General features: G+C 45.5%; 1 protein-coding gene across 6 annotated transcripts in view; it reads left to right on the forward strand.

Annotated features, from left to right (window-relative positions):
* WDR60 (WD repeat domain 60) overlaps positions 1–15,130 on the forward strand; it is a 46,908-nt gene that overhangs the window by 7,184 nt on the left and 24,594 nt on the right. For 4 of the 6 annotated variants that reach the window (XM_023523605.1, XM_023523604.1, XM_023523607.1 and 1 more), the window contains 9 exons: positions 1,144–1,197; positions 1,902–2,322; positions 4,309–4,400; positions 6,528–6,836; positions 9,246–9,301; positions 10,756–10,810; positions 12,895–12,960; positions 13,997–14,074; positions 14,224–14,443. In XM_023523605.1, the coding sequence (XP_023379373.1) occupies positions 1,971–2,322; positions 4,309–4,400; positions 6,528–6,836; positions 9,246–9,301; positions 10,756–10,810; positions 12,895–12,960; positions 13,997–14,074; positions 14,224–14,443 (1,228 nt within the window). In that variant the 5' untranslated portion in view covers positions 1,144–1,197; positions 1,902–1,970. Of the gene's footprint in view, positions 1–1,143; positions 1,198–1,241; positions 1,345–1,901; positions 2,323–4,308; positions 4,401–6,527; positions 6,837–9,245; positions 9,302–10,755; positions 10,811–12,894; positions 12,961–13,996; positions 14,075–14,223; positions 14,444–15,130 lie in introns of those variants that run through there. The other 2 variants (XM_023523603.1, XM_023523606.1) reach the window with 2 other exon arrangements.

A 15,130-nucleotide genomic window follows, 5' to 3' on the forward strand; every position in this document is an offset into this window, starting at 1 on the left:
TGTGTGTGTGTGTGTGTGTGTGTGTGTGTGTGTGTGTGTGGTTTAAAAGCCCATGGAAGAATTTACACGCCTCTTTCTGTCCTCTGCTTATCTTTTAAGGCCACCAACTTCCTGAGCTCTGTCATCTATACCATTCCCTAACCTTTTCATAAGTTATTGTGTAACTTAAGTTTTCTGTCATTTGTTGACAGGTTGATTTTTAAAATTGAAAACCAATAATCACAGTAACATCATTATATGAGCAGTTATGCACTGCAGAACTAAGCAATGTGATTGGACCAATGTCTGTTATGGGTCTTTTTTCAGTCTTTTTTTTTTTTTTTTTTTGACATTTGATCATCCCTTTCAAAGTGGAAACTTAAGTCTACCTTCACTTCTAGGACATTCTTCTATTATTTCTATATTTCCTCCTTTCTGTTTTCTCTTATCCTTCTGGAATTCTTGTTTTCTTTTTTAAAAATATATTCTGGGAGATTTATCCAGCTTTATCATTAGCTTCATCTACTTAAATATTTTACTTTGTTAATTTTAATTTAAAGTTAAGAATTTTTGTTCTATTGCTCCTATTTGTACCATATGTTTTAATTTGTGCTTATAATGTTCTAAAAATCTTTTGAGGATATAATTTATGTCCTTTTTTTTTTTTTTTACAAAATAAAGATTTTATTGGCTCATTTTCTTTTAGGGTCATTTTTCTCTATATGTTCATCTTGATTCTTTTCTTTCTTATACTGGTTTTTCTCAAATGCCCGATTGACATTTCATATTTATCAATGAAGCACCGGGTTCATTAAAGTAAGTGTTTTCAGTAGCAAGGGACTGGGCACTTTAAGGCCTCAGGGTGACACAGGGAAGGTAGGGAGTGTGTGTTACCTATGCTTAGCCAGAACCTTGAAGTAACATGGACATTTACATTATTAAGTAGCCAAAGGAACACATTCTGTAATCATTTATAGGTAATTCTAGACTAGTGAATAATTTTGTTTTTAATTTGTATTTTTATTACCTTTAATTCTGGTAGACAGTAATTTCTTGCACATTAAGTACTAAGTGCCATTGATTAAAATGGCCTAATTAAATTAGAGCTTACAAAATTGGTTATTGTAAATTTTGAAAATTCTAACTTTATACTTTTGTTTTTAGAGAAGAACCAAAGATGATACTTGGAAAACCGATGACCTCAGAAAACACCTTTGGGTAATGTATTTTAAAGATTTAAGCAGAGTTCTGAATGGACCCTGTATGGTTTTTTTGGACAGTTTTACCTGGTGCTCAGCACTACACAACTTTGCTTCCATGGGGCCCATTTCAGAGGAGTTTTTGGCTCAGAAGTAAAGCCGTGAGGTTAGTAGCTCTGGAAGTGCTTGGGGACAAGGTTTCTTGGCCCAGCCTGCACCTTCGCAGCCCAATTGGGTTTTTGCCATGGTTCAAAGCTTGGGTTGTGTGTACATGTGTATGTAAGAGAGAGAACATGTGTCTGTGAATCTGCAGGTATGAGTAAGTGTGTGTTTGTATGTGTCTACATATATGTGTCCGTATGTGTACGTGTGGTCTGTGTGTGCGTGTGTGGGAGGAAGCCTGGGGGTTGAGGTGGAGACTTCCTGAGAGTTTTATATAGGGATCCTTGTTCTTGGAGTGGGACCCGGGTGGTTAGTGTCTCAGAGACTTAGGGCACAGCCTCATACCCCTTTCTTTTGCTTTCTAATCCGTGATGTGTTTTAGATTTCATTTGATAACATCTGTGAACACGTTATAAACGGGTACCTATTGCCAGTCACAGAAATGCTAAGTGTGACTCCACCTGCTGTGGATTTGGAGACTTGGTCCAGGCCCTTCTTGCAGTGGATCCATTAGTGAGTGTGACTGCCTCATCCAGAAACTGTTTCTTTCCCTTGCTGTAGGCTGCACAGTCAGGAAGTCCCAAAGAAAACAAGAAGCACAGAGGAAAGAAGCCGCATAAGGGGTCGGAAATGGGCCTCCCAGAGCCCATGGAGCCGAAGCACAGGGACCCGGACCCAGACACCAAGTGCAGAGAGACGGCAGCTGAGAGGGACAGTTACAGCTGCAGGGAAGGTCCTCATGGAGAGAGAGACAGAGAGAAGCCACGGGAGAGGAGGAGGGACCGGGACGGAGAGAAGCTTCGGGACAGGTCCAGAGAACAGGATGTGGACAAGTCTCAGAGTCGAGGGAAAGACAGGGACAAGGACCGAGAGCACCGGGCTCGCAGGGAGCAGCCCCGGCAGGCGACCGCACACCACAACCTGCTGGGCCCGGACGCACGCCAGCCACTGGCTGACAGGTTGGAACACAGCGTGCGGACAGGTGTGTGTCCTCGCCAGGCTGTCCACCTGGCCGCCTCTCCCAGTTGCTCAGCGTTGAAGGGCACTCACCTCAGAAGTGCTGCTCCCCACTTGAACTCTCTCGTGGTTTTCATAACCATGCTGGCTTTGCACTTGATTAGATGCCCCGTTGGACGTGCATGTGCTTTTCACGGTTGGTTCCGTTTTGATATTTAGAAACTCGTCTCAGTGAATGAAAAAGGTAACGATTTTCTAGAGTTTAACCGTTGAAACATTTCAGACTTACTATCTGAATAAATCTCAGTCCATGTCGTAGATAAACAAAAATTATGCTCGGGTAAAGAAGAATTCCTCAGAAGCATCGGTTTTATTTTGAGCAATATTTAAATTTTACTTGTCTGAATCCCCTAGGTAAAAGTGTATACCCCCCGCCCCCCGCCATGGAAGTATCTTTACAACCTTTACATAGTACAAATAGTATGTGTTTCTTATACAAACCCAGATTAGTCAGCAGAAATAGCAAAGAAATATATAGAATGTGCGTGAGCTCAGAGACACCAGGATGGCCGCAGGGCCCGGCTATGCAGTGGTGCCACCCCCACCAGGGCCCTCAGTCGCCAGCAGACCTGCCCTGGGTGATGGGGCTGCAGACCTCAGGGTATGTCTGCTAGAAATGGTGACCTTGGGGTCAGGTCCCCAGGTAGCCAGGTCACCAAGTAACCAACTCACTCTGCTTGGCCTCTTTCAGGGCTGTTGCCTTGTTTCTGATGAAATCCTTTGTTCTCCAGCAGTCTTTTGGTTGCCCTGTCTTGTCCCCGGTGCATGTGCGGATGGGGCTACGTGGTCAGGCTAAGCTTCCTCTCCCTCCCTTGGTCCTCTTCACACCCCTCCCCGTCTCCACTGGTTTCCCCTTCTGTAAAGTGTGGTCTTGCTCCTGTCCCCCTTGGTGATGGCATCCAGGGCTTTCAAACACCGTTTGTCCCTGCATTCCAAGTGTGGGTCCTCACTTATGCCTCACCCCTGAATCACAGGCTATATGTGCTATACTTGACATCCGATGGGCATGGCAAACCCCACATGCCCTAGACTGAACCGACGGCCTGCAGAGCCTCCCCACAGCCTGAGCCATCTCAGCCGATGGCACCTGCACCCTTGTGTCGTCAGGCAGACACCTGGTACTCACCCTGAGCCCAGCCTCTGTCCTCCAGTCTGTGGAGGCCTGGCCCCCTCACTGTGTATTCCTGCCTCTGCTGCTGCATGTGAGCTGGGGCCCACCCCGTTCTGCTCTCAGATCTCAGGCTCCCAGGAAAGTAATCTGTGCTCAGTGAGTACTTCTGAATGAAGTTCCTTCAATGAATGTTTAATTCTGTTCTCATTTTTCTTCTTAAATGGCTATTCTCTTAATATTAAGTCTAATGACCTTTCTGTGCAGATTCAAAAGTGAAAGTCTATTTTTCTTGGTTGGATGATGCTCTGGGCATCATCAGCGATCGTGTGTGGCTCTGTTGGGTCCCTGTGGCCTTTCTCACAGGTCAGGTGGGGCGGGTGCCAACAGATGGGCTGCACGTGGTCTTCTGCGTCTGCAGCATATGCAGTGGGGCTCCAGGGGCCAAGGGACAGACACAGTCCCCCAGCTCATCCCGAGGCAGCTTTCTTTCCTTGAAGCATGTGCCTGCTGGGCCATGCTGCCGGGACCTCCATCAATGACATAGAACAGCAGAGGCGTGTGTTGGGGTTGGCCCCCTCTCAAGCTTCCAAGAGCTAATTTTACGTTCACCAGGTTGCCCCAGTACACTTGTCATTTTGATCTCCTTTGTTCCATGTTTAGATTCTAGAACTTTCCAGTCTCAGGATTGTAGAATGTATTCTAATTGGAGAACATGTTTTCTTATGTGTTACTGTGTGATTTATAACCTGTTGTGGACAGTGAAGACTGTAGGAAGATATTAGAAGGTTCTTTTGATGCGCTACAGTTTGGGAATACTAAAGACATTTTTTATTTTTGCAGTAAGTAAAGTAAGAATTGAAGAGAAGGAATGGAGAGATGAAGACTCTGAAAGAGGCGATGAGGAGAGAGAGAGGCGATACAGAGAAAGAAAGGTATGCAGGCCACAGCTTAGGCACTGCGAAGCAGGAGGCACGTCAGCAAGGGGCATTGGGGGAAATGCAGACAGAATTCAAGGCCTGAGATGGTTCTCAAGCGCTGCGTGTGGTCAGTTACTTTTCCTCTCACTGGCAAGTGTGTTTCTCTGATTCCAACGGTAGTACTCGGTTATTTTGGAAAACTTAGAAAATACAAATAATAAGAATGAAAACCAGTCCCCATGCAAAGGTAATGTTTAGGTGGATACCCTAAAGAGGACAGAATAGCAGCTAAGGCTCCACAGCATCTGCTCTGGGCCACGTGCTGTAGGTCATCTAGGACGGTCTGAAGGACACGGCCGCGTGTGCATAGGCCGTGTGCAGACACTGCACCGTTTTATGGTGGACGCGAGCGCCCACAGGGGTCCTGAGACCAGCCCTGGCGAATGCTGAGGGTGACACCTGGTGCGTGTTTAGGTGCACATGAGCTTTTTTCTTGAGTTGGATTTTACTGTTCTGTGAATTGTTTAGAAAGTACATTTTGAGCATTTTCCTAAATTATCATATTTTTCCATAACAGTATTTTAATGCCTGCGTGATGTCTAATGATATGGACCTGCCGTAGTCCTCTTGACATGTCTGCTTTTTTTAGACACTTATGTTGCTTCTAAATTTTTTTATTGTAAAGACACTCATGGAGTAAACTCTCTGCATTTACTCGTCATTATTCCCTTATCAGTTCTGGAAGTGAACTTACTGGATCAAGTGACTGTAGGCTGAGCTTGTTCATGTGATATAAAGGCTGTAGTTATTTACACCAGGGTGTCATTCCCTGTGTCCCCCAGGGTGTCTAGGGCATCCTCATAACCGCTGACCTTGGCTGGCGAGCTTCAGGAGGAAGGGCGCTGGGAGCGTCTCGTGTGAAGCTTACCACTCCACTCGTGGTCATGACCCACGTGCGTTTGCTCGAGTGGAGTTGTGCTCGTTTAAGTGTGCTTTACAGTTAACGCTGCTAGTCGTTGGTGTTGCTGCTTTCTGCTTGTTTTGAATTTTACATGTGGAATCTTGGATTCATTTCTAAGTAAGGTTAAAATTGTGAAGTAGTCTGTCTGCCTCATACCCAGAAGCCCCTTCCCCACACCACCTCTGCTTTGCTCTGGGTCCTCATAACTTTTTTTTAACCCCAGGCACTTTAATCCTCGTAGAGTTTTTTCTGGTGACAGACGCGTGGTAGACTGAACTAAGCTTGGTCTGGGGCTCGTCACCATGTCTTTCTGGGGGAGCTGAGCATGGTGTGGGTCGGCGCTGGTAGGCGGCCGCAGGGGCGTGGAGGGGTGATGTGGGGGGCTAGGACAAGGGAAGTGTGACATGCAGGGCCTGTGGCTGTAGAGCAGACGTCCAGTGCCTGCATGAGCGGAGGGGGCCTTGAAGGCAGAGGACAGTTCAGTTTCAGGGTTCCATGCAGACACGTCGATGTTGCTCCCAGAACTGCAGACCTGAGCCACGTGCATCAGGCATTGACAGCCTGCTGTACGGGTCAGCCGTCCCCTTTCTGGTGGGCAACACCAGTTATGACCGAGCACTCGTGTGATGTGGGGTGCAGATGTGACCAGACGACAAGCCCGGGTTAAGAGTCTCCCTGTGGGTGGGTAGAGACCCGTGACGTGAAGTACCAAGGAGAGGGACACAGGTGGGCATGCTATCAGGAGAGGCGCAGCGGTGCGCTGCACACAGGAGCATGTCTCTGCAGAAATTACACAGTGTGAGGGGCTTGCATGTTGGTGGGGTTCAGCATGTGAAGGAGTTGGGAGAGGGCGACAGGATGAGGCTGTAGAGGAGGGGGTCGCTGAGCTGTGCAGCGCCTTGTCCGCTGAGCTGAGGAATTGGGACGCTGTCGCCTACATCTCGGCGAGGGCACCTGGCTGTAATGTCGCCGTCATCCTTAGGGCTGTGTGGCCGGCAGCATTGAGCAGTGGGGTTGTCTTTTCCAGAAGCACATCCTCCGAATGAGTGTCCCTGAAGGCTCCCGCAGCAGGAGAGGCCGATGGGCAGGGAGGGTTGTGCAGCTTTCTTCGCCTTCATCAGAACGTGTGCCACAGCATGCCGCATTGTGGATCACTCATTTTTCAATATATTCCTTCTAAGTTGCAGTATGGTGACAGCAAAGATAATCCTCTTAAGTACTGGCTCTATAAAGAAGAAGGTGAAAGAAGACACAGGAAGCCAAAAGAACCAGATCGAGAAAAGAAACATCGAGAAAAAAGCAGCACACGGGAAAAAAGAGAGAGATATTCAAAAGGAAAAAGTAATTCGTTCTCCGACAAGGAAGGGGAAGAAAGACACAAAGAAAAACGGCACAAAGAAGGATCTCACTTTGATGACGAGAGGCACCGAGGTAGCATGGATAAAAAGGACAGGTCGTCGAAGGAAGAGCACAGGAAAAGGGAACCCAAGGTACTGCTCCTGCCGCGTGTTTCCTTTGTGGGCGTCCCGCGGTCAGCCCCCGGGGGTGGGGGTGCTCTGTCTAGGCGCAGCCCATGGCGGTGCTGGCACTTAACGTCACACGGTCAGAACGCAACTCAGGCCTGCGCTCTGTGGTCGGTCAGTGCACTGGGCCCTGAGCTGGAAACACGAGGCTGGATCTGATTGCTTTGTGATGTACTTTTAACGCATATTCAGAAATCTATCATAAAATTTTAAAATTGAACACTAAGGAGGAAGCCAATATTTTAGAGTGGAAATTAAGCGTATAATTTTAATTTTAGCAAAATGTTTCGACCAAAATTGGTAGTATAAGTTTGCAAAACAAACAAAACAGCACGTACACAAAACGATTGATCGCAAAGGGTCTAGTTTCCTCCCGTGTGTTGACAAAATTACTGTAACTGCTTAGAATTCCCTGCATTCATTTTAGTGTCTTCGTTTTCATGTTTATGCTTTTTGTTGCACCGTTTTTCCAGACTCTGAAGTGAATGGATTTCATGCTCCCATTTTTGGGTGGTGCTCCCTCCAAGCAGAGTCTCCTGAGGGCAGGGGCCTTGGACTGGCTGGTGCCTGACCAGCATCTGGGGACTTAAACACATGCACACTTCCGCCCCAGGGAAGAGGCTTCTGACAGCTGACAAACTTCCTTTGCTAGATAATTCGTTCACATTTATTGAGTGGCCACTGTCTGTCAGCCACTGTTCTAGGTGCTGAGGACGTATCTGCGAACAAAACAAGTTTTTATTTTCACGAAGCTTACTTTATATTTGAGAAGCCATATGATAAGGAAATATATGAGTATATAATATCAGATCAGGAGGGATTAGAGAGCATTATCTAAGATTTTTATTTGCATTGATTTTCAGGTACTCAAAAAATACACTTTTCAGCTTAGTTACCGCGTTAGCTCCTTAATCACTGTGGCGATGGATATAATTATCGTGAGGTAACCATAACATGCAGTGGGCACTCTAAACTTTCTCCAGGACAGCAGCTGTGAAGCGGGGCTGCTCCCAGGGCTGCTGCCCTCCTGAGTTACCTCCCACTCGTCAGTGTCACTTTGATCTCATGGGCCTCTTGTTGTGTACCTCCTCCAGCTGTCGGTCAGGCACCAGCCAGTCTCTTTTCCCTTAGGTTTAATTCTCATAGTCGATTCTTTTTTCTCCTCCTTTATATCCATATGGGCATTAAATTCTAATTTTTTCTTATCCAGCACTACTGATTTCATTCTCTTTCCATTCTGATCTCTTTTATAAACTGATGCCAGACTGTTCTTCCTGTTAAACGTGTAATTAGACTTTTTTCTAAGTAATTTTTAAAAAATTTTTAAATACAGGAAGAGTAAAAAAAATTACCCATGATCCCAGACTCAGAGATAGTCCATCTGTAATGTGTGCATATGCTTGCCATCCTTTTTCCTGTCTGTAAATTCACTTTTTAATAGTGCAAAATTGGAATCAAGCTATTTTTTCTTTTAATTCTGGGAAATGATTTTTAATACTGGAATATTTAATAGCCATATGGTATTCTATCATGGCATAACCTCATTTATTTAATAAGTAACTTAATATTGAATATTCAGGTCACTGATATTTTTTTGATATTAGAAATTATTCTGAGATGAACAGAATAAGAATCTTAATATATGTTTTAGATCATTTTCTAGGAATAATTTCCTAGAAATAGAATTTATAGGTCAAAGAAAGCGTATTTTAGCTCTTTTTAAGGCTTTTCGTACATGTTGTATGTTGCCCTCCAGACTGATCTTTCTTAGTGGTGGTTGAATCCTGCCCTTCTTTCGCTCTGCACTTTTTATGGATAAATCCCAGGTCTGTAATCATCCTTGCCCTGGGGAGGGACTGTCCCCTCCTCTTGGCATCTTTAGTGGTTGAGGACCAGCCTCACACCCCTGTGCCGTGCTTCCTGCAAGCACTTACTCAGCCAGTGTCCCTTTGTTACACAACCTACCTACACGTCTATTTGCACAATCTAATAGTTTTTATTAAGAGAAGATTGTTAAAATTTTTTCTAGGTGCATACATCTGTGAAATAGCCACACTCCGTATGTTGGAAAATTTATAATTTTAAGCAGTGTAAAGAACGAGTCATACTTATCTGAAAATAATGTGAAATTGATAACTCTAAATTCCTTTTACTTACCCAAGTAATATGTAATCACCTTTTAGTATACCTTTATTCATCTTCCTAATGCTAGTTACCTAGCTTACTAAAGATACTAATAAAAACAGTTATTTTAAGAGATGCATATAGCATAGCTGCTGCCGTTAAAGTTTTAGTCCCTTCTTGAACAGAACTTGGTAATTACGGTCAGTTCATCATGATACACTGATTAATGGTTATGGAATTTTTGTTTGATAGGGTGGTGAACACAGAAATCGAGGTGGAAGTTCAAAGAGAGACGGGACCAGCAGCCAGTAAGGGACACGTGCTCTTTGGTTGATTCTTACATGTAATGCAGTTCTCGTAGAATGCTTTAGAATGAATTTTTTCTTGTTGGGTCTAATTATAGCCAGTAAATGAAATAAATTATAGATAACAGATAACTTATTTCCATTTTACTCTGAACCATATTTTAAGTGTAGTGGAGGAGCTTGGAGACTTGTTATACATTATTGGTCCTAGTTTGCCAGTTTTACATTTGCTCTTACAAAATGAGAGCATCTGTGCCCGCTTTGGGGGAAAACTTGTTTGTGAGGCTCTGAATGTCCAGCCCCCACCCCTGCAGCACTTGACCAGCCCCAGAGGGCAGAGCCAAGAGCCACCGGGCTGTCGGCCACCTTTTACCAGCTTCTGGTTCACGTCTGCTAAACACGCATCACACCCCCAGAGCCCCACTGTCCCGCGTCTGTTGGCGGGAGTGCAGATGAAAAATGCTTCCTTTGGCAGTGAGGCCCCTGCGGTTTTGTGAGGGTCAGTGTGTTGGCACCTGCCAGCTGTGGTGACATGTCTGCACTGTGGATGTTGGGTGGCCCTTCTGAGCCTTTTCTTTCCCGTAAAACTCTGATGATAATTCCTATTTTGTGTGGGTTTTGTGAGATTACAGATTGAAGTTTGTATATAAACTAATTTTGTGTATAAACTCCAGATTTTTGTTTGTTCTTTATGGCAGCCATATTTGGTAATTCTTTTTCACGGATTAGGAGAACAGGCTAAGTGGCTTGCTTGAATTCTTACAAGTTTGAGCAAAGCTAGCACTTAAACCTAAGGGTGCAAATTCCTAGACTTCGCTCTGCGAATCTGCTAGGACAGACAGAGCTGCGTGCAGTTCTGAGTGTCTCTTAAACCACATGCTGCGTGGAACTGCTGTGAACATAAGTTCTAGAAACTGAGGATCGGGCTGTGGCCATCTCTGGCGTAGCCCGTTTCTCTCCTGAAATGTACTTTAATAAATCTTATTTTTCCTAAATAAATAAATAACTAAAAATAAAAACTGAGAATCAATTTGAAATTTTGAAACCCTTATTTTAGGTCTTAACTATCATGTAATTAAAAAATAGAAGGTTTTTAAATAAATCTTTCTTTTGGAAATGCAAATATTATATTAAACGTAAAATAATTGACAATGAGTCTAATAAAATTACAGGAATTTTCTAGAACTCTAAAAGGATAGATTCATACATACATGTTAAAACACAGTTTCTTTTCTCTACTGAAGGTGTTTTCTAGCTCGGATTACTGCTGAAATAGTAAAATGTTAGGAAGGCTTTAGTATTCACGGTTCTAATAAAGCATGCTTTAGAAATTTGCCAACCTACAGCAGTTTTTAATCATATCAAATAGTGATAAGAGCCTTCACTGAGATACAGATGTATTATTTTTTGTTATACATTTAAAGTTAATTTTGCTTTTGATCATGTTTGCTTGCTAGGCACGCGGAGATGTTAATAAGGAATGATGGGAAAGACAGAGACTCGAGAAGGAAGGTAAGACACTTGCGGTGATGACGCTTCATTTTTCCTGAAAGCTCAGATAGACCTCTTCGCACGTGATTATTGGGCTGCTGATTGCCGGGGGCACATAGGAGACACATTTAGATTAGAAGACTCACGTAAACCGAAGGTAAGAAGATGGACGTGTTACACTGTCAGCAGCCGTGACAGATCCCGAGTGGCCGTGCTCCTGACGAGGTGTAACGAGAAGCAGGGGGACATGTCGTTGTGGTGAAATAATGGTCTCGGAAGGAAGGCACAAGCATTAGAACCTCACAAAGGGCCCCAAAGCACAAGAAGCAAAAAGCGACAGAATTAAAGGGAAAAATAGAAAATTAAGTAGTACGAGACTTTAGCGCCCCGCTTTCACTAATGGATACAGTGGCAGCATCTCACGCTAAGGAGTTCGACAACTTAGTGAAGGGGACAAATTCCTGGAACATGGGAATTGTCGAAACTGCCTCGAGAAGAGGTAGAGAGTCTGAGCAGACCTGTGGCGAGTAAAGAAGCTGCACTGGTGTTAAGAAAGCGTCCCACGAGGCGGGGCGGTCAGATGCCCTCGTGCACGGTCTGCCAGGCGTTCGCTGTTAACGCGCACGGGCGCTCGTAGCCCCACACCACGTCCTGAATGACCTGTGCACCTGCTGAGAGTCGCATCCGCTGCCGCTTCACCTCCTGTGTCAACGTGTCCCCGGTCTTCATTTTTGTGCCATCTTCGTAATTATCATCGAAGCGCTTTCCTAGGTTTTTGTTTTATTAAAGGTAATGTGGGAAGCAGATTTGGGGTTCTGTTATTTCTGAAGAATAATTTTTTCTTCAATAGTTATCTGAAACCCCTGACACTTTAACATTTTGTGCCATATTTTTATGTATCTCTTTATTTCATACATATACAAATACGTCACTTCACATAAGTTAGGTCATACAGGATGTGTTGTTTTGATGTGGGCACGTTTTACTCGTTCACTTTTGGGGGTGGTTGGATCGCTTCCTATCTAGCTACAGCCACGCTAAGGAAAAACAGCCTGACACACATTTCTTCTCATATAATCTTTTTTCTCATGTGATCACTTACAGTCATGTATTGAAACACACGTTTGGGGTTTAGGATGCGCTTTTTCTGTTTTCCACCTCTCGCACGACCCCACCCCTGCCATGCAGCATACTGTTTTTGCCAGTTCATTGTGGAAACCCCTGTTTCTAATGATACAGATCTGCCTCGTGCTTTCCGTGGTTAAATTTATTGAAGCGGAGTTACTGGATGAAAATGTGTAGTTTTTAATGTCTTCCTTTGTTTCCCAATATTTGTGTGAGCAGCAGATTAGCATTGTTCAGTAGATTACAATGTAGGCCACATTTAATTTAAAGTTTTTAGCAGTCACATTAAAAACTAAACAATTTTAAGAACATTATATAATCCAATATTTCTTAAATAATATCCTTTCAAATAGTATCCAGTCAATATAAGAAATTACCAGTGAGACATTTTACATTCTTTTTTTCACCGAAACTGCAAAGTATGTGACATATTTCTCCCCCGAAAGGGTCCGGAAGTGACATTGAAGATACTTGACAGCTTGTCTTGGCTGATGGTTTTGTCTTACGTTGTATAGTGCCAACGCTGAATTTGTCTTTGTTAATTCTTTAGTGTCTATGGAGCCTACAGTGCACCAGAATAGTTTTCTGGACACATGGAAAATGCTTCATTTTCTTCATGGTACTACACCATGCTATCCCCAGTTTTATGCACTGAATAGTCAGGGGCAGTAACATCTGAGTTGTGCCCGCCTTTCCCAGTGACCCCAGCAGGGACGTGGGTCACCTGCCCGATGCCGGCGAGCGCCAGTGTATCCGCCCCTCCCACTGGCAGTAGGAGTAGGTACCATCATCTCCTCATTTCTGAGAGGAGGAAACTGGGGCGCAGAGGTGGTTAAATGCTGGGTCACCCCATTTGTGCACCTCAGAGCCAGGACCCAAGTCTGTAACTGCTGAGGACAGTACCTCTGCGGGAAGCAGGTGGGCTCTGGGCCCTGGAGACCCCTCTCCGCTGGCTGACCCTGGCCATGCTCTGTCCGCAGCACAGGCATGACGAGGACAGCTCCGCGTGGCAGCTGGCTCAGAGGCAAGGACGGGAGGAGACTGCGGTAAGGAGAGTGCGTCCTGTCCGGTCCGGGCCGTCCCGAGGGTCCCGTTCACAGGCCTGTCGTCCCCTCTCCCCGGGGAAACCGAAGCCCCTCGGCTCGTACGCGTACATGGGGCTTGGGCTCTGGGCCGCGGGGAGCTGACGAGGCCTGCGCGGATGTGGTCCTGTCAGCTTTCCTCTCAAATGGATGTCTGTGAAAGGGCTGGGGGCGACAGCGGACAGAGGGGAGGGCCAGCCTGGAGGGTTCCCAGCGAGTACGTGTGAGGGACAGGGCACTGTGCTGCCAGTACACAGGACACGGATGAGGAGGAACGGCTTTGGGAGCAAATACGAGTTTGCCAGACCTTTCATTTCTGGCACCCTCGGTTTTCCTAGCAGGATGGCCTTAGGGTGATGTGTGCAGCCTCCCCAGAGCTCAGAGCGTGGCTGAGCGCAGTTCCCACCGCAGGACTTCAAAATGCCTCTGTTTATCCCCAGGTTGCAGAGGGTGGAGTTCAGGCTTGGCGTGGGTAGGTGATGACGACCAGGCGCCCTGGGTACTGAGGGGCAGGCTGGCATTCGAGCAGCCCGTCGTCCCTTAGATGAAAAGGACAGGACTCGCCGAGTCCGAGCCTCGTGCCCTGAGACCTCGTAGTTGATGTTTTAGTCACTGGAGCATGTGGCAGCTCAGACGGGACGTGTCTGTGTGTCTGTCCTTGACCGCGCAGACGTAGGGATGTGTTCGTGGCTGGAGAATGAAGTAGGGAGTCGCTGGAATGTGGGGTTTGTTTGTGTGATGCTTCTTTCCTCCTTTAGCCATGAGAATTATAGAAGTTTCTCCGAGAGAATATGCTTAATAATTGTTTCCTCTTTTTGGTCACATTTATAAGTTAGCAAATCCTTAAGGAATTTGAAATTAGGTTATGTCAGTTTCATACTTACATTTTTAAGTTAGCAACTTCAGATGAATCTCAGAAAGCATGTGTTTTCACAACCTGTTTGCAAGATTCAAATTTGTGATTGAATTTTTTTGTTATGTGTTTGGTTCTTACCTATAGGAAATTGAAAAAGAAGACACTGACGTAGAAAATGTTGGAGCCGATGAATACACAGCCAATTTCGAAGATGACTTTGAAGTATGTATATACGTTAAAACTTTTCTTGGCTTAAAAACAATTTGTTCTTACAACGAGCTTAAATTATAAATTGCATGTTTCATTTTGTGTGAGTGTTCTTTAAGGTCAGTTTGTCCTAAAGCTTCCAAAAACGTTGTCATGGTTCGTAGGACTATGAAGATGACTTTGAGGTGTGTGATGGAGATGACGATGATGGCACAAATGAGCTGGAATCAAGGGAAAAACTCGAAGAACTTCCTCCAGCCAGAAAAAAGGAGATCCAGGAGATCCAGAAAGCCATTAATGCAGAGAACGAAAGGGTCGGCGACTTGTCTTCGAAGCTATTTCAGAAGCACGGTCGGACGGAGCGTAAGAGGGACCCGGGGACAGGTGCGTGCGTGACCAACGCGTCCACACTGGCGGGACGCCGGGCGCTGAGATCCGGTTCCTCTCCAGGTGGCAGCCACAGAGCATTGCCTGCTGTGCTGGGCACTGAAGTCTCGTTGGTGACCGGTGTGTGAGGGTCGTGGTGCACATGGCACAGGCCGCTTCTCCGCCCAGCGCCTGCCTCCTCCCGAGGCCTCACACAGGAGTCCCCAGCCCTGTCGCTTTCCCTGTGCGGCAGCCTGCCCTGCAGCACGCGCTCTCGTTCGTCTGGCGCTGCCGTCCTTGACTTTCCTCAGAGGGGCTCAGCGGCGTCTGGTGAGCAGCCCCGTGAGGCGGCAGAGCCCAGGGCGCCTGGCGGGGGCGAAGGGCTGGGGACGTGGCCGGCAGGCGAGGCTTGGGACGTTTTCGGAGAGAGCCTCGGTTTTCAGCCATTTTCTTTATGAGATGAGGGATGTATATTGCTCACAAATTCTTGGCATCTGATTACGATAAAGTTACTTGTAAGAGTAGGAGTAAATATGTTAAAATCACTTAAAGGGAAAAAACTGTGACATCCTGATAAAAAATGTTAGCACTGAAAATAGCACAAATGTCAAATAGGACAACATTAAAATTATTATTAGATAGTATTCTACTTTAAATGATTTAGTAGGGCAAGTAGTTATTAATACAGTTAATTGTGACGTGGTC

Source organism: Pteropus vampyrus, unplaced genomic scaffold, assembly GCF_000151845.1.
Source record: "Pteropus vampyrus isolate Shadow unplaced genomic scaffold, Pvam_2.0 Scaffold396, whole genome shotgun sequence".
In the NCBI taxonomy this organism is placed as follows: Eukaryota; Metazoa; Chordata; class Mammalia; order Chiroptera; family Pteropodidae; genus Pteropus; species Pteropus vampyrus.